The sequence below is a fragment of the Urocitellus parryii genome, chromosome 8 (assembly GCF_045843805.1).
Source record: "Urocitellus parryii isolate mUroPar1 chromosome 8, mUroPar1.hap1, whole genome shotgun sequence".
Lineage (NCBI taxonomy): Eukaryota > Metazoa > Chordata > Mammalia > Rodentia > Sciuridae > Urocitellus > Urocitellus parryii.
The window spans coordinates 31291119-31309869 of NC_135538.1; the positions used below are offsets into that span (position 1 = coordinate 31291119).

Genomic DNA, 18751 nt, shown 5'->3' on the forward strand with positions numbered 1-18751 from the left:
CTTCCCTTGCCTTCCTGGGTGCACTTGTAAGAGACAGTGGTGTTTCTCCTCCTCCAGTGCCTCCTCCATCTCTTCTGTGCTTCAGTTTTTCACTGAAACCTGGAGTCCGGCACATTCAAAAAGTTAACTTTCATGAAGATGAGCACTATATTGCCTGTGAATTTTAAAATCTTTTCTGTTGATTCTTGACCTACAGCTCAAAAGAAAAGCAGGAAAATAAAGTATCATTTGGTATTCTGGAAATCACTAAAATATAGTCATAGGCAATGTTTTTTGAATTATTCCACACACCAATGCAAGAGAGACTCAGTTACCTCGCAAGGACAGCTCAATCTATGTTGTGGCAAATATTGGGGACAAGAAACCTTGCAATGCCAGTGACACTCAGTGTCCCCCTGATGGCAGTTACCAATACAATACTGATGTGATGTTTGATTCTGAGGGTAGTCTGGTAGCCCACTACCATTAAGTGAGAATTACTTTTGCCTTAGATAAACCTGACTGACTTTCTTTCTTGTCAGTCAAGATATGCATGCATGTTTGTTTGTTGAATGTTGGCAAGATAATGGTTATGGATGCATCTTATAATCATTACTCACTTTAGCTGGAAAGGGGATTTAATTTATTTCAATCCAAAAGAAGGATTCCACGTTTGATTTAGCCATAAAATAGAATATGACAGAATACGAAAGCACATGTGATAATAGCCTCATAAATATTTTAATATTCTCTGAGAAAGGAGAAATAGCCTTTTCATCCATGATTTAGTGTCAGAGTTAGTATTTTTTGGGCACATTTTGTTCATATTTTATACTAAGCTCCCATCTATTTCGTTAGGATTTATTTGATTGCAAAGAAATTGGCTTTTAAAAAAGAGGAGAATTTCTCTGCTTAGGTACCTGTGCTAACTAATTTTGTCACTGTGACAAAATACCTGAGAAAATCAACTTAAGGGATAAAAGATGTATTTTGGCTCATAGTTTCTGAGGTTTCAGTTTGTGGTCACTTGGCTCCCTTTCTTTGTGCCTTTGGAGAGGCAAAATATCTTGAAGAAGAGCTCATGGTGAAGCAGAGCTGCTCACCTCATGAGGGCAAGTAAACAAAGAGAAAGAGAGAGACCAGTGGGGATGTTGCTCAGTGGTGGAGTGCTTACCCAGCATGTGCAAAGTCCTAGGTTCAACCCCCAGGACTACAGCAAAGAGAGAGAGAGAGGGAGCAAGGAAGGGGCTAGAGACATGAGATACTCTTTCAGAGAATATCTTGATAACCTACTTCTTCCAACTAGTCCTCACCTCCCACATTTTCCACCCCCTACCAATGGTCCATTCAGCTATGAACCCACTGATTCAGTCAGAGCCCTCATGATAAAATCACTTTCCCAAATCCCCACATCTGAACATTGCTGCTTTGGAAACCAAGCCTTCAACACATGAACCTTTGGAGAACATTCCAGGTCCAAACCAAAACAGTACCTGAACAAATAGTGTCATGATAAGGGTAGATCTTTCAGGTGCAGTTTGCCACTCAATGAGTCAAACCATATCATCTGTCCCTCTAGCCCTTTTTGCTATTGTTAACAGCTGTTGTCAGGGTGACTTTCCTTTTAGAAGCCACAGAGTACAGCAACACCAAGTTCTTACCTATTATTATTATTATTAATTAAGGCAAATACACATAACACAAAATGTATCAGCTATTTTAAGTGGTATCAGTATTCATATTGTTGCACAACAATTACTATCATCATCTTTGTCGAGAATTCTTTTCATCTTGCGCATCTGAAACTTTATGCCCATTAAGCAATAACTCCTATTGCCCCACCACCCAGCCCCTGGCAACCACCATTCCACTTTTTGTCTCTATTTCAAATTCACTGAAGCAAGAAGGCTTGAAGACTGGCTGGCATGGGCCCACTAGGGATTATGCTCAATTCCTTGAACTTTTATTTCTAGAAAACCCCATTTATTGTCTCCAGATTGAAAACTCCTATTGCTCTTCCCCCACTTAAGCCTGCGACTTTTTTGGAGCACAGAGTTCACATCCTTGTGAATAAAATCCAAGGGGAGAATATCCATAGTCTCGTCATTCCTTGATTCCAATTAGGTCCCATCCTTTCCTGAGCTGTTCACCTAAGGAGGAAGAATGCACTACCACCTGGGGGTGAATGAAGGAACTAGATATGTCCAGTAGGAGTGGAGAAATAGCTCATGACAGAGCTCACCTATGCATACATCAGGCAAATAAAATCCCAAACCAAGCATATGCTGAACTCCTGAGCAGAGGTTAAGTGGACTTTTGGACCAATAATCAGGTGGAAAAATAATTACTAATGGCTTACTAATTAACAAGATTTAGTTATTGCATTGTCTAAATTAATTTTAAATCTATCTCACTTGTTAGCAGTATCACCGGGAGACATGACAAAGTTTATTTTATTAACATGCATTAGACTTCACATATAAAGTGATGTTGATATATAAAGAATACAGAAAACAACCTGAAAATGATAAGATTCAAGATTTCATCCTGTGATTTTTAAGACAGAAATATTCACATCTTAAATATCATTTGTAGATATAATTTCATTCATTGGTCAGAGAAAAGTGAAGTTTTTTGATTAATGTCACAGTGAAAAATCCTCATTGGTATAATGGTGGGCATGAGTCATGCAAATCCATGTGTAACAGTTTTAAATGAGCAATTCAACATACATAGGAGGAAAGATTTTTTTAAAATGGGTGTTGACCACATCTGTTGTCAGTTTGCTTTATACTTATTTCCCCTTCTCTGCTTTTTGATAACAGTACAATCTTCTTGCCCCCGAAATTCAATTTGACTTCCCTAAGGATGCAGAATTTGTGACTTTTGAAACTCCCTTTGGGAAGTTTGGCATCTTCACTTGTTTTGACATTTTTTTTTCTTACAACCAGGCTATGGTGGTGGTGAAGGAGTTTCAAGTCGACAGTGTTCTGTATCCCAGGACCTGGTACAACACACTGCCCCTCCTCTCTGCTGTCCTGTTCCATCCTGCAAGGGCTAGAGCCATGGGAGTCAATGTGCTTGCTGCGAATACCCACACACCAGCAGGCACATGACAGGTCACTCATGCCAGTCATGCACATAGTGGCAGTGACAGTCTTGGCAACTCTTTACTGATTTTCAAGCCCCACACTTTCCCCTCCCTTCCCCTTCCCTTACCTTCTCTTCCCTTCCCCTCCCTTCTATCTCCTCCCCTGTCCTCCCCTCTCTTCCCCTCTCCTCCCCTTCCCTTCCCTTTCCTAACAGTATTTATCATCCCCCAGTCGAACCCTGATCCAACCACTTTCCCCAGACTGTATGGAGAGAGTTAGGAAAAGGAAGATACAGGGCAGAGGAGTCATGAGAGACAGGAGCACCTACTGGTAGGGGAAGTAGTGCCTTCACTTGGCGAAGAGGATGAGAAAGAGCACCATCAGGCAAAAGAGCCCATGGCCTCCTAGGGTCAAACTCCAGAGTAGTGTAGAAGAGCTGTTTGTTCAGAGGAGGATCCTAGCATAACTAGTGGTGAGGCTCCCAAGCACAATCCTAATCCCAGCCCCAGAGCAGCCACCCCAAAGGCGGCAGCCCCAGCCCCAATGAGCTTGGCTGTTACATTGACATCCCTTGAAATGGCAATGATTTGGAAGCTAGTGACAACTGAGATCAGGGGACTCTGGACTGCCAAGCTGCTGAGGCTCTCATCTGGCACTGGTCCCCATCAAAGAGTGAGAGGAGATGGACTTGGAGCAGGCATACATTTTCAGGGGAAAGGAATGGCAACAGGAGAGCTACCCACTACACAGAGAAGACAGAGAGGCAAAGGGCAGGGACTGTAAGAAAGAAGCCACAACTTTCTTCAGTGATCAATGCATGTATTAATTCTGTCATCACAAAATTAATAACAATACTGGCTTCTACTTAAGAACATCATTCTTGTAAAGGAAAGAAGCAAACATTATCTCAATCTTATATGAGGGGAAGAGAGAAGTCAAAATAAGTAAAAAGTCAGAGCCAGTCTAAGAAATATCCCAGCCGCGGCTGGGGTTGTGGCTCTGAGGTAGAGCACTCGCTTAGTACGTGTGAGGCCCTGGGTTCGATCCTCAGCACCACGTAAAAATAATTAAATAAAATAAAGGTATTGTGTCCATCTACAGCTAAAAAATAAATATATTTTTTAAAAAGAAATATCCCAGCCAACATCTATTGTTATCATGAAATAAATCTTATTCAGATGATAAAATCATTTTCAACTTCTCAGGTTTTTAGAGTTTATCCTTTAAAGTATCCAACTTCAAGGTAATGCATGCTCCCCTCTTATCCTCCTGACTACTTGTTTGTTGATGAAAATAAGGAATCACAGACAAAAATAAATTGACTAGATCAGTGGAGAGCTGAAATTATCTTTCATATTTGGGAGAATGTTCTAGTTTTTTTGTTGGATTTGCTTAGAAAAGAGAAGAATAAGAAAAACAAATGAGAATCTCACAGCTCAATATAACACCCATCTCCCTAACTGTCTTGAAAATGCTTATGACTTAATAATTTTAATTTCACAAGGGATTAGTCTAGTAGCATGTCACCCTAAAAAATTTGAGGTGGTAGAGCATTTGGCTGACCCGTACAAGGCCCTGCCTGGGTTCCATCTCCAGCAACACACACACAGACACACACACACACACACACACAAAATAAATAAAATTGAAATTAATATTTGCATTTGTTGTTGTTGTTGTTGGCCATAGGGAGTAGGATCTATGCCCCAGAAGCACTCAGTGTGTATCATTATGACATGGAAGCAGAGAGTGGCCAATTGATGCTATCAGAACAGAAGTCTTGGCCTCTCAGCAATCCCACCTACCCTGCAGCCCTTGACTGGAGTGCTTATGCCAAAAGTGTCAAGTTCTTCCCTTCTGAGCAGCAGGATTTTCTGGGGATGGTTTATTTTGATGAGTTCACCTTCACTGAACTTAAGGAAATTACACAGTTTGCCAGAAGGATCTGTTTGTCATTTATCTTACAAGATGTCTGAGAAGCAAGTAGATGAGGTCTATGCTCTGGGAGCTTTTGATGGACTGCACACAGTAGAAGGCCAATATTCTTATAGGTATTATAATATTATAGGTAAACATGCATAAGTGTGTTTGTTGCATTACTAATAATTATTAGTTTTTCTTCCAGGTCATCATTACCTTTCTTTAAAAATTATGCTAGAGTCAGTCAAAATTGGTAAAATATTACATTAATCTTTTTTTTTTCACCAAGAACACTCAATTTGTTTCATCATAGCAAGAATGAGTTAATTTTCTTGGCAAGGTAAAAAAATAAAGTAGATTGATTAGTTCTTAGCAGGTCAAGTTTAAGTTTAAAAAGATGAAACTTCTGTGCATTCTTTTTCCACCAGATCAAATAGTGTTTTTCAGATCATCTTCAACTGAGGTCTCCTGTTTTCAATTGTGACCCAGTTTAGCCACATGGCCATATCTCTAAAAGAGATATTTAATTAAACAGTTTATGAAATAATCAAATTAGAATTTGAAATAGCTATGATTATGTGAAATACACTCTGATTTAAAAAATTTGTTTCTATTCCATTTGTATTCTCTAAAAACATAAAATCTGGATTCACTAAATTGGCATTAGAATTCACAAATAAGTTCTGATTGAAATTAAATAACGTTGCTTAAAAGGCAACTAAAACATTCCTCTACTCTGAAATAGAATAATTCAGCTGAGAGAATATTTTCAAATTTTTATGACTACTTTTATTTTCTGTATAGATATGCACATTACTGAAGTGCCAAACCACAGCCCTGAGAACTTGCCGGGAGCCCATGGGTTCAGCTTTTACCAAGTTTGAGGAGTTCTCTCTCAGCATCACATTTGCAACAAGCTCTGTTTTCCCACAGATTGTCCTAAGTAGGAGTCAGCTTGTCCCTGAAAGACATTACAAGGTAGGAGGTTTTCAAGATGATGACTTTCTTTGGGCAGATGTGGTAGAACAGCATAATGATAATCTTTAAAGTAAAGGGACAATATGGAAGCATTATCATTCACATTCTATGAGACACACCTTAAAGACATATGGAAGCCATGAGAGGAATGAAAGCTGTAGTTTTAGATTATCTTTGTGCTGTAATAGAGGAGTTGGGATTCTTTTTTTTTTTTCCAGAAGTGTGATGTTGAAATGCAAGGCAACAGTGAAGTCACAGAGAAATCAAAATTGATGCATTGATTGCTGATAATGGCAACTAATGTCCTGAACCTTTGCATGGTATAGAATGTTCAAGTTAAAAATGGTACATCTATGATTTATATCTTGAGTGTTTTAGTTTGAGAATTTGTTGTAATGATAGTAAGAGTTAATACTTTGTATAGTGTTTCATGAGCTTAGAGAGCACTTTTTAAAAAAATGCATTATTTTATTTGATCACCTGTGAAACGGATTTATTTGCCACACTTTCACCCAAAGTTCCTCTAGTATTGGATCCAAAACAGGAGGCTGAATCTTTGGGTACCAAATCCTGCCTGCTTTTTATAACCTTAAGTTGCATTAGGAGGAATGTTGTGAAACAAAGCCCCTGGGCTGGAAACCAAGCACTGCATTGGAATTAATCCTTTGCTTTCTTTGATTAGGTTTCAAGAGATGGACATCTAAGGAGCCAAACTGGAGTCTCTTTGTCTGTCTTAGTTATGGCTCTCTATGGAGGAGTGTTTGAAAAGACCCTTCTTAGCGCTCATGACAGGGACCTGGGAATTTGTAATGATCCCCTTCACCAGGATCTTGCAGGATTAGTCTGACAAAGAGACAGGAGAGAGAGAAGAGAGAGAGAGAGAGAGAGAGAGAGAGAGAGAGAGAGAGAGAGAGAGAGAGAGAGAGAGAGAGAGCCCTTGGTGTCCAGTCAGGATACATGCCATAAACTTATTGGAACAGCAAATAAACTAAAGAAGATTTAAAAAAGCAATGGGTATGCTATGATTTGATATGGCTTGCCCCTCCAAAACTCATGTTGAAATTTAATTGCCACTGTGAAGTACCTAGAAGGTGGAAAATCAGGCCTTTGAGAGGTAATAAGAATTAGATAAGATCATGAGAGCACAGCCTCCATGATAAACTCCTGGTGGCTTAATGAGAAGAGGAGACCAGAACACATAGGTACACATGTTCTCTGTCTCAAACCATGTGATGCCCTGCACCTCCTCAGTAAGAAGTCCATCACCAGATGTAGGTCCTTGGCTTTGCACCATGAGCCCAAATAAACTTCTCTTCTTTAAGATTTATCCAGGCTTTGGTGATGTAATTATTAGCAATAGAAAAAGACCATGACAGTGTGTGTGTGCTATTTGATGCAGCAAAAACTCATTTCATGTATGTGTTCCTGTAAGTCTGTGTATGAGTTGAACATATATTCAAGTGGGAGGAGGGCCTAGAAAAATTATTTTGTAGCAACCACTCTATGTGGGCAAATATTGCTTCCATCCAATAATGGTTAATTTTATGTATTAACTTTACTGGACATAGCTGGCTAGACATTATTTCTCTTGTATATGCCAGGGTGTCTTGAAAATAGATTAGCATTAGAATTGGTGGACTGAGTTAATCAGATGACCCTACCCAATGTGAGTGGGCATCAATGAATCCCTTGAAGGCCTGAGTAGAACAGAAAGGCAGATGAAGGTTTTGTTGATTTTCTGCCCGAATGCTTCAGTTAGAATGTAGATCTTCTGGCTTCTGGTGCTCAGGCCTTCAAATTGCATTGGAATGGCATCATCTATTCTCCATCTCTCAGGCCTTCAAACTATTGCCCCAGCCTTCTTGGGTCCCCAGCTTGCAGATAGATGTCAGCTCATGAGATGTCTCAGTCTCTATAATTGTGAAAAACAGTATCATATATGTCCTAATTATCCTAATTATCATAATCAATATAATAAATAATATAAGACATAGAATATCGGTCCTATCACTTATTGACATATATAAAATATAGGCTATCATTTTATCCTATCATTATATATCTCTTATCATCTTCATTGCTCCTAAGAATCCCAATTAACACATGTCACTATCATTACACCGGGTGAACTTTGAATATCAAATAAAAAATCAGGGCATCTCATCAAGTAATTATGAACAATTTTGTAGCTAATTAGAATTGTTCCACTATCTTTTTTATCATAGTTTACTTGATTCTTATGGTCTATTTTCAAGAAAATTAGACACTTGGAATTCAAATAAAAAATAAATTATCTCCTTCAGACTACATCTTGACTTTTTTCTACCTAGGATCTACCCAATTCTGATTAAGCCCTCTTGAAGTACTCAGAGATTTGTTGCAGCATGTTCGAGGCCAGGATTCTTGTCATCTCTTCCTCTAATAACTTTTGGCGCATTTCCCCGAGTTCTTTGAGTCCTTTACCTGGCTGGTCATTGATTACCTCTGGGAAGAGACTCACATGAGAGCACATGGATACTCTGGAATCCTTAGGGGTGGTTGAGAATCACTGAGTTAAGAGATACCTTTTACCCCTACAAAATGTATGATAATTGCATTTCTAGACTTCTTCTAGGTATTTATTCCCACCCAATATAATTTAATCCTGTACCAGGAAACCAGAGATGCTCTAAGCGGCAGAAAATGTTTTTGGTATTCCAATTTCCATCTTTCTTAGATTCTTGTTATAGGAACCATGACCCTTAGATCCTAGATGACACCGCATTGTGGCTGGATTTCTTCTGTCCATGTGGGATATGGGTACCTTTCCTCTTTATGGCCTTATACTGCTTCCTTCTTAGTATGTTTCTCATAAACCACCATTGGAAGGTGGTTATGCATAATGGCCCCAACTTCTTCACCACCCTTTATTTCATGCAGTCTTATCTAAGCAGACTTCTGCACTCTTTTTATCAAAGAAAGTTTCAAAAATCAGATCTCATGGTCATTTCTCAGCCCTTACTTTCCATGAGAGAACAACTGAACTACTCCTCCTAAAGATTGTTTACCCGATATCTTTTAATACCCACTCATGCTTTTTATTTTCTTTCACCTCTGGCTTTCCTCCCTTCCTCTCCTCACTTCCCATTTAATTTACCATGACTTATAAGTCATACTAAACTCAACATTCACAGACATGACTCCCTTCCTTTTCTCTCTTTCTTTGGAGAGTAAAGCCACTCATGGCTTCATCTAGTATTTCTGATACCGAAGAATATAACTCCTTGGTTAGCAAAACAAACAAGCAAACAAACAAATTCCTGAGAGCCAATTTAGGGTGTTAAATAGAAATTACAAGAAACCATTGTTTTGGACTAAATTCCTGCCCTGGACCCCAATAGAACAGGCAAAAAAAAAAAAAAATCAAAATGGAATCACTTATTACTAAAGTTCATTGTCACCAAATGGAATTATACTGTTTACCTGACCCTCTGAAAAATCAGAATCAGAGCAATAACAACCAAATTTCCCAATCAGACCAGTTTCAGTTGGTAGTATAATAAAGATCTCTCTGCTTTAATCTTTACACAAAAGAAGTGACCTGAAATAACTGGATCTTAACCAGTTAGTTATTTTTCCATTGTTCTGTCTCACTTTACAAGGAAAGTAAAGTGAAATGATAGGCGGATTTTTTGTCCTTTTGTTTCTTTCTTCAGCCTTCTGTGTCTATAAAACCAGCTTATTTTGCTCAGGTCACAGGAACACTTATTCAATTTTATGGAATAAAGTTTTGCCCAAATATGGAATTTAAATAAAATCCAATCAAGATCTTTAAGCTAAATTGTTGTAATTTTTTCCTGTGACAAGGCCACCGATAATGTTAAGGAGCTTCATTCAAAAATGCAAAAATAGTTTTATTAAGTCCTATGTCAAGAATATATATTCTGACCACATAAACAACTTATCAGGCAAATTAAGGTCAATCCGGAAATTGACGTGGAGTTCCAATGACTAATTATCTACAAATAAATACATAATTATATATTTTATAAATTGTTTGTATAATATATACTTATATATTTTATATATATTTTAGCAGCAACACAGAGGCAGACTTCTAATCTTTTACCACATATACAGGTGGACCAGTGTGTACATGGCTTTTCAGATGTCACCAGGCAAAGTGCAAGAGGCAGTGTTAATCCCCCTCAGTCTTTGTTCTCAGCTCCTTCTCTTGGTTCTGGTTCTCCCTGCTTGAGCTGGCAGGACTTGCTTCTGAGTTCCTTCTGGGACCTGCTGCTCTGTCAGCAAAGTTCAGGCAGAGTGGGTCTTCCCTCTGTCTAGGCAGTGAGCTGTCCATTTTCCGTTCAAGAGGCAGTTGATTTCATTGGCTCTTGGTGCGCTTCCTGTTTCCAGGTCCTGTGAGGGACATGGTGTTGCAAGAAGTGCAGTGTTTCATCTGGAGTCTCATATACGACAGGTAAGTCAGAAACGGATTGATAGCATGGTAATCCTCAGGGGCAGGGGAAGTGTCCTATGGTACTATGATTCGTCTCATTCTTCTAGTGAGCCTGTACCCAGCCAGGGCTGTAACCTTACTTCACAATTGCATCTAAGCTTTTTTCTTCTATTTTTAGGAGGATCGTGAACCAGGTAGAGGCAGCTGGGGCTGAGATTTTATCCTCCCTTGTGGAAGGGTAAAAGGAGATAGATTTGAAGTGTCCCTTCCCCCAGGTAGATTAGGCCCTGGTAATATGCTTTCCTTTAAGGGCAGGCTTTTGCTAAGGAGAAGAGAAGAGAGTGTTCTGGATATATTTCACAACCATCTAATTTCCCCTCTCCTTGCAGGAAGCACAGTGGGATTTTTACCCTAATATTTATCCATTTTCCCTGAGAATCTGGTAGGGTTTCTAGAGGTAAAACTCGAGAGAGAGAGAGAGAGAGAGAGAGAGAGAGAGAGAGAGAGAGAGAGAGAGAGAGAGATTGATTCCATAACCCCATTCAAGAGTTTTAACTGTCAATATTGTCCAATATTGCTGAGTTTCTAGCAATTCATCCCCTGCAGGTCAGAGTACTTGCTCCACATCAGACTCTGGTCCTTTAATTTTTTGTCTTCTGTATTTGCCTGTCTCTCCAATTATAAGGGCGACAGACAATTTATCCTATGACCTCAATTCTCTGATGCTTCTAAGAAAAGTTTGTTGATTTTCTAGTAGTTTGGCTTTTTTCTTGTGGTGAGGATGAGAGAGATGATTGCTAAGTTTTTTACATATTGGATTGGAAACTCATTGGGAGGTCTTCATTTAATATTTTTAATCGAAGAAGTTCAAAGCATTATTTTTTAACCTCTTATTGACTCATACAAAGATTCCTTTTATCCCTTGTTATGTAACCATTACATCTCCTTCCAAAGTATCTAGCTTTCCTTGCTCACCTGGATGGGTGGCAGGTCCAAAGGAGGCCAACAAGCAGAGGGAGCTGGTGTTTATTGTGTGACTCAGGAGGCCTGGAACTCAAGTGCTCACACAAAGAAAGTAATGTTGAAGTCCAGTGCCTCTGAATGTGATCTTATTTGGAAACAGTGTTGGGAGCCAATTTATTAAGATGGAGTCATTCTGGAATCAGGTAGACATTAAATTGAATGACTGATGCCAATATGAAAAAGGGGAAATTTACAGGGACAACACCATCTGAAGAGACACAGGGAAAAGATAGCCAGGGACAGGAGTCTGGAACACATCTTTCCCTCAGAACCTGAATAGGAACCAACCCTGCTGACACCTTCTCTGAACTTCTCACCTCAAGAATGATGAGACAAAACATTTTTGTTATCTATACCACCCAGATTGTGATATATTGTAGTCCTGGCAAACTAATATGAATACATTTCCTTATTTGTTCTTCCCTAATCATCCCTGCAAAAAGGATGAAAAGGTCTTTTGTTGCCTAAAGATAATATGAAGGCACAAAGTTTTCTTAAAATTAGTCTTTGCACTTAGTTTTTAAAGTACTAAGTTCCAGGAACCATGTGACCACTTGTGTTTTCGTCTATAAATAGTAAGACACACTCTGTTTTGCAGTACTCTTTGGACTTCAGCATGACTACTACTCAGTTTCTGGCTTATGCGGCAATTTCGGTTTTCTGTGTCTTAAAAGTCAACTCCTTGGATACTTTTATCGCAGCTGTTTATGAACATGCAGTGAGACTGCCTGATGACCCCCTAACCTTAGTGTCTCCTGAAGAAGCATTGGCATTCATGAACAGGAATATTGATGTTTTGGAAGGAGCGATCACGTTAGCTGCAAATCAGGTACCATCTCTGCCATCTCTCCAGTGTGCTAGATTCTATGAGAAAGATAGGGTCCCAGGGGAGAGATGTTGTCAGGGTCAGTTACAATTTTGGGTGATGTGTGTATCAGGATAGCCAAGATCCTTTGTTTTACAGTTAGAATCTCACTTTACTCTCAAAATCAACAGAGTAAGGACACTCTTACACTCCCAACAAAGAGAGGAAAGCTAAGAAAGGAATGGTTTGGTCATCATTAAGAAATAGCAGACCTTTGAGGAACTTGCTATAAATTCAACATATTCCTTTTTTCTGCTACAGATGGGGGTGGAGGATAGATGGGTCAGGGAACAGGTACTATCCTCAGAGTATTCATGGCCTCAGTGTCCTCTTGTATCCTTAAGAGTTTGCAGGTTTTCAGGTAAGTTTATAATCTGAAAACATGATTCAAGTTAACAAATGACTTGCAAGTGTGTATTATATACTACATGCTTCATTCTAATTATAGGATAAAAGTATATGTATTATTGAACAGTAAGTCCTGGAGTTAAATGAAGACGTAAGTTTGAAGCAAAGCCCATGCAGTTTAAATGTGTGGTTTGGACAAATAAGATTTAAATAAGATATTCATAGGTCAGGTATAGATCAGAAATAAGAGAGGATGTTTATAGGCACATACATATTATACAATCTGTTGATGTATATATATATTTTTAAAAATATATTTTTAGTTGTTGATAGACCTTTATTTATTTATATGTGGTGCTAAGAATCGAACCCAGTGCCTCCCATGTGCCAGGCAAGTGTGCTACTGCTGAGCCCCAGTATATTCTTATGTATATTAAAACATGAGGTTATCAGGAGATCTGATGCTCTTTCTCAATTAGTCCAATTATTTCTTTTAAGATCACAGCGACCTTCAAGGTGACCCTCCGATCCAAAAGTGCTCATGTTAGCGCAGGCAGTACTTCTAACCTTAGCACAATTCAGGTAACTGTTGTGTGACTCTCCTCCTTCATTGGAGCAGGAATCCGGTTTTCAGGGTGGCATGCAGGGGAAAGCTAGAGCAGAAGATAAAGTAAACAAAGAATTTGGGTTATAAATCAATCCTGGCACAGTAGTCACAATAATTGTCCAAAGTTCAGGGAGGAATTGATTTCAGGAGAGCTAGCTATATAATTCATGATTGCAGAGAATGGTCTGGAAAATTATTAACATCTTTGAGAGAATGAAAAAGCTATCTAGAACAGCAATGGCAGGATTAGAAGACTAAAGAATTTGGGAAAAGAAAACAAATTAGATCAATGTAGAAAACAAACAAATAAGATTGAAAGGGGGAAGAAAAGACTCAAATGGATGTTAGCCATTCAGTTTCTCTTGCATCTCTACCCCTTGCAATTTTTCCCTATTTGAGAAATGTTTTAATTAACTATATATTTTTTTAAACAGGGAGCACATATAATTGTGACTCCAGAAGATGGTATTTATGGTTACAATTTCAGCAGGGAATCTATCTACCCATACTTGGAGGATATCCCAGACCCTCAAGTGAACTGGATTCCCTGTAATAATCCTAACAGGTAAAAAAAGAGAATGTGAAAAAGTCGATCATGAACATCAACTTCTTTTGCCTGGGAAAACTTTGCATAGATGTCTTGTGAACTCTACGCTTCAAAATACTTTGTTTTTCATTATTATGGATGTATTGATCAGAAATGTGAATTGTGAAATCACAGAAATTAGTGTTAGAAAATGGCTTAGAAATCATCACATTTCAGCCAGATTTGGTGGCACACAATGCAATATCAGTGACTTGGGAGGCTGAGGAAGGAGGTATTTAGGGGGTGAAACAAGATCCAAATCTTAGTCTCTAAATTCTTGCCTGTGAAAAGAAAAATACTTTCCTGTGCACATTTGTAATTTGAAACTATATGAGCAGATCACAAAAGAGAGGCATGTGTCCATTTAGAATGAATGATTTTCCTATTTCATTGGTCAAATAGTTGATGAGGCTGAGGTATTAAAACCCTTAAAGCTTAGGCTGATTTTTAAAATTGATTTTTAATAAATAAATAAATAAATAAATAAATAATAACAGCTGAATGCATTACAATTCTTATTACACATATACAGCACAATTTTTCATATCTCTGGTTGTATATAAAGTATGTTGACAACCCAATTTTTGTCTTCATACATGTACTTTGGATAATGATGTCCATCACATTCCACCATCCTTGCTAATCCCTTGCCCCCTTCCTTTCCCTCCCACCCCTCTGCCCTATCTAGAATTCATCTATTCCTCCCATGCTCCCCCTCCCTACCCCACTATGAGTCAGCCTTCTTATATCACAGAAACATTTGGCATTTGTTTTTATGGGATTGGCTAACTTCACTTAACATTATCTTCTCCAACGCCCTCCATTTACCTGCAAATGCCATGATTTTATTCTCTTTTATTGCTGAGTAAAATTCCATTGTGTATATATGCCACATTTTAGTTATACATGACAATAGAATATATTTTGACAAATTACACATACGTGGAGTACAACTTCCCATTTTTCTGGTTGTATAGGCTGATTTTAACCTAGGAGGTGATCTAGCAGAATTGTGCATATTGCTTAAATCTGGAATAGACTAAAGAAACATTAAAATAGTACTTTTAATATTAAAAATATGTAGAAAGCCAATATTTTACATACCTGGGAGAATCACGTTAGTGAAAACACTTCTTTCCGAATGCACCATGGCTAACATTGTTTTAGGAATTCCTCTTTTGAATCAGCTCTGAAAACCACACAAACCAAATATTATAGCTACTGATAAAGTCACCTTGATTTTGACAAAGTTCAGTACTACTTATCTTAATCAATCACTTTATTCTCATTCCATTGTATCATAATTGTTTCTTATATAACCATCTCCCATGCCAGACCTTCAGTGTCTTAAAGACCAGAATTCTATTATTACTTTCATTATGAATTGAATTGATTTTGCTTCTGAATGGCATTTCCCTTCTCTATGAGTTTGACTACTCTAGGAATTTTACATAATGGAACCATATAGTATTTGTCTTTTTGTGATTGGCTGATTTTACTTAATGTTCTCAATCATCCTTGTTGAATTTCTTTTTTTTTTTAAAGGCTGAATGATGTCGGCATGCATGTGTGTGTGTGTGTGTGTGTGTGCGTGTGTGTGTGTGTGTGCACGCCATATTTTGCTTATTTATTCATCCATAGACCCTTTCTTGTTTTACTCTATGAACATGGGTATATGAACATCTCTTTGATATCTTTCTATTTTAACACTTTTGGGTTTATATTCCAAAATGAAATTGGAATAGTTTTTTTTAATTTTTTTTTTGAGAAACTAATAAACTGCTTTCTATAATGGCAGGTACTCCACCACCAGTATGCAAGGTTCCAATTTTTCCACATTCTCACAAACTCTTGTTATTATTATTAATTATTATTTACTGGTAGTAGCCATCCTGATGGGGTGTAAAGTTGGTATGTCATTGTGGTTTCGATTTGCATTTCATTAATGATTAGTCATGCTGAGCATCTTTTCATGTGTTTATTGTTCATTTGTGCATTTTCTTTGAAGAAATATCTATTCAACCCTTTTGCTCATTTTTGAATCATTGTTGTTACTGTTGACTTTTAGGAGAGCTATATGTATTCTGGATATTAATATTAGTACATATTTTTCTTTGTACCTTGTAACTTTTTTTGACTTAAAGTCTATTTTGTCTGATAATAAGAATGGTGCTCCTTGATTTTTGATGGGATTATGTCATGATTAAATAAAATGTTATACGTGAAAAATGCTTTTAGTGGGCCAGATTTACTGATCATTGTATCTTAGTCTAGACTACATAAATGTGCTCAAAACATTTGCATTAACCTATGGTTGGGCAAAATCATCTAATATAAAATCTATTTTGTAATATAGTGTTGAATATCCTGTGTAATTTACTAAATACTGTACTGACAACAAAAAACAGAATGGTTGTGTGAGTATGCATTTGCACCATTGTAAATTGAAAAATTGTATGACTACACATAATCGATAGTGGAGCATCTGTATAGTCATCCTCATAACCATTTGCATAAAATATCTTTTTCTATCCTTTCACTTTCAACCTATTTATTTCTTTGGAGTTAAAGGAACTTTGGGGACAGCATGGAGTTGAATTATATTTTTTTGAAGTTTCATTCTGTCAATCTCTGACATTTTATTGGAGAGTTTAATGCATTTACATATAATGTGATTAAAGACAAGGAGGGACTTACCTCTGTCAATTTGTTGTTTTCTGTGTCATTTTGTTTTCAATATCCCTTATAGCTTTTTGTTTCTCATTTCCTGCATTACTGTCTTATTTTGTATTCAGTTGATTTTTATGAGACATTTAAATTCCCTTCTCATTTTCTTTTGTGTCTATCTATATCTGTTTTCTTTGTAGTTGTCATAGGGATTATATTTAGCATCATAAGGTTATAATACTCTAATTTGAATTTATTTAACTTCAATAGCATAAAAATTGCTCTTATACATCTCTGTCTTTTTCTATTTCAGTTATTAACTTCACATATTTCTGTCATCATACATTGTGTGCCCCAAAACATACTCATATTTTTTAATTATTAATTTTTAATTTTAATGTATTTCTAACACTGAGCTACATTCTCTGGCCATGATGTTGTAATCCACCTGCCTCAGTCTCCTGAGCAGCTGGGATTATAGGTGTGCACCACCATGCCATCAAGACAATTGTTTTAAAGTCTTTTTCTAGTAGGTCTGACTCTGATCTTTTTCAGGGGTAGTTTCTCTTGGTTTATTTTGTTTGTTTTTGGTATTGTTATTTTCTTCTTCTTCATTATTTCAGACCTTTGTTGAGGATCAGCTTGAAGTATAAACATAAGATCTTCTCAGATCTCTTCTATACCTGTGCCTTTTCCTGAGTTTGGGTGGCAACTTTCTAAATTCCCATATATGTTGGTCTGATTCTGTATGTCTTAGTTATTAACTGTATGGCTCATAAAAAAAGGGAAAAATGAAAGGATACTTGTGTATGGCTCCTAAAAAAGGGAAAAATTAAAGGATATTTGAGAAGGCCCTTTGAACACCTTGGCAGTCACTTTGGTCCTAGAGGAAGCAGTTGCATCCGTGAGTTGAATGCATGTGTATGTGTGCAACAATGCTGCTTGCCTCTGTGTCTGTAACTCCATACTCTGAAGCAACCAGTACTGATCAGAAAACATATCCCTGATATCTAGAGGACTGAGTTTTAATGCTCACCCTGATCCTGCAAGCTGCCTGCAGACTTCTCCAGGAACACACATGCAGCATCCTATCACAGGTCTTGGGGTGGGATGGGAAACCACTGCTGAGCTTAGGGGGGAAATTAACTAAAATTAAGCACCATTTACCTTCCAAACTTCCACTGGAAGTTGCAGTCTTTGAATGGAGTTCAGAGTTTCAAACTACTGTATCAGATGGTTTCTACCAGTGTAGTTGTTATCTAGTTGGGTAGTTAGATCCCTGGTGCTTTCTACTTTCTACTCCACCATCTTTCCAGGATCCTCCTTATTACAAGTTTTGATTCACTCATTCAAAATATTTTGTAATGCTTCTTTGCTGCTGTCAGGCATGGGTTAAATATTCAGGGTATGCAGGTCTTTGCCTCAATTATCTATAGGATACTACAGACATTGAGAGATGAACACATAAATGGACATGTGATTATAGGTTATAATCCATGCTGTGAAAAAAAAAATACATGGCTTGGAGTTTTACACTGGAGTAGTTTTCTACAGCCAAATTTTCTCTAAACCTTTTTCTCGTCTAAATATGTCTCTTCTACCTATTGATATTAAGAACATTTTTGTATATATCAAATGATAGGTTCAGACAACTATCATTCTGAATTTTTTTTCAAAGCAAAATTAAGTTGAAAATATCATAAAAAACTAAACTTGATTAATTTTTTTTTTCTTTCAATGAACATATACCAGATTTGGCTACAACCCAGTACAAGAAAGACTCAGCTGCCTGGCCAAGAATAACTCTATCTATGTGGTGGCAAATATAGGGGACAAGAAGTCATGCAAAGCCAGTGAGCCTCAGTGTCCTCCTGATGGCCGTTACCAATACAATACTAACGTGGTGTTTGATTCTCAGGGAAAACTGGTGGCGCGCTACCATAAGGTAAATTTAATTTGCAAATAATTGAGTTATTGAATGCTTAATGAATTACAGTGAACAAGACAAAAACCCTCTTAGTATTGATAATAAGTGTACATGGAAAGTAATGATTAGGTTTGGTAAGTTCTTATAATTTGCTGTACATTTGGGAGCACATGAGTTTGTTGTAGGTGTATGTGAGAGTCAGCAGGAGTTACCTACATTGAAATATAAGGTTAATTTTTAGGCTTTGTTCTTTTAAAAATCTGCCCTCTTGATGAGTCAAAGAATGAAAAACTCCTTATCAGATAAACTCAGTCTTGACAA

At 37.5% G+C, this 18751-nt stretch overlaps 2 protein-coding genes across 3 annotated transcripts in view; both read left to right on the forward strand.

Annotated features, from left to right (window-relative positions):
• The first annotated feature begins 266 nt into the window (after positions 1–266).
• On the forward strand, positions 267–10621 carry Vnn3 (vascular non-inflammatory molecule 3). The gene is given in 13 exon segments (XM_026380925.2): positions 267–315; positions 318–469; positions 2805–3075; positions 3078–3098; positions 4761–4985; positions 4988–5017; positions 5020–5139; positions 5420–5454; positions 5796–5969; positions 6652–6733; positions 6736–6775; positions 10365–10428; positions 10586–10621. Coding segments are annotated over 13 exon segments (1299 nt in total).
• A 1425-nt stretch (positions 10622–12046) lies between these two features.
• Vnn1 (vanin 1) overlaps positions 12047–18751 on the forward strand; it is a 32902-nt gene continuing 26197 nt past the window's right edge. For both annotated transcript variants that reach the window (XM_026381299.2, XM_026381292.2), the window contains exons 1-3: positions 12047–12259; positions 13685–13815; positions 18256–18448. In XM_026381299.2, coding sequence (XP_026237084.2) covers positions 12047–12259; positions 13685–13815; positions 18256–18448 — 537 coding nt within the window. The remainder of the gene's footprint in view (positions 12260–13684; positions 13816–18255; positions 18449–18751) is intronic.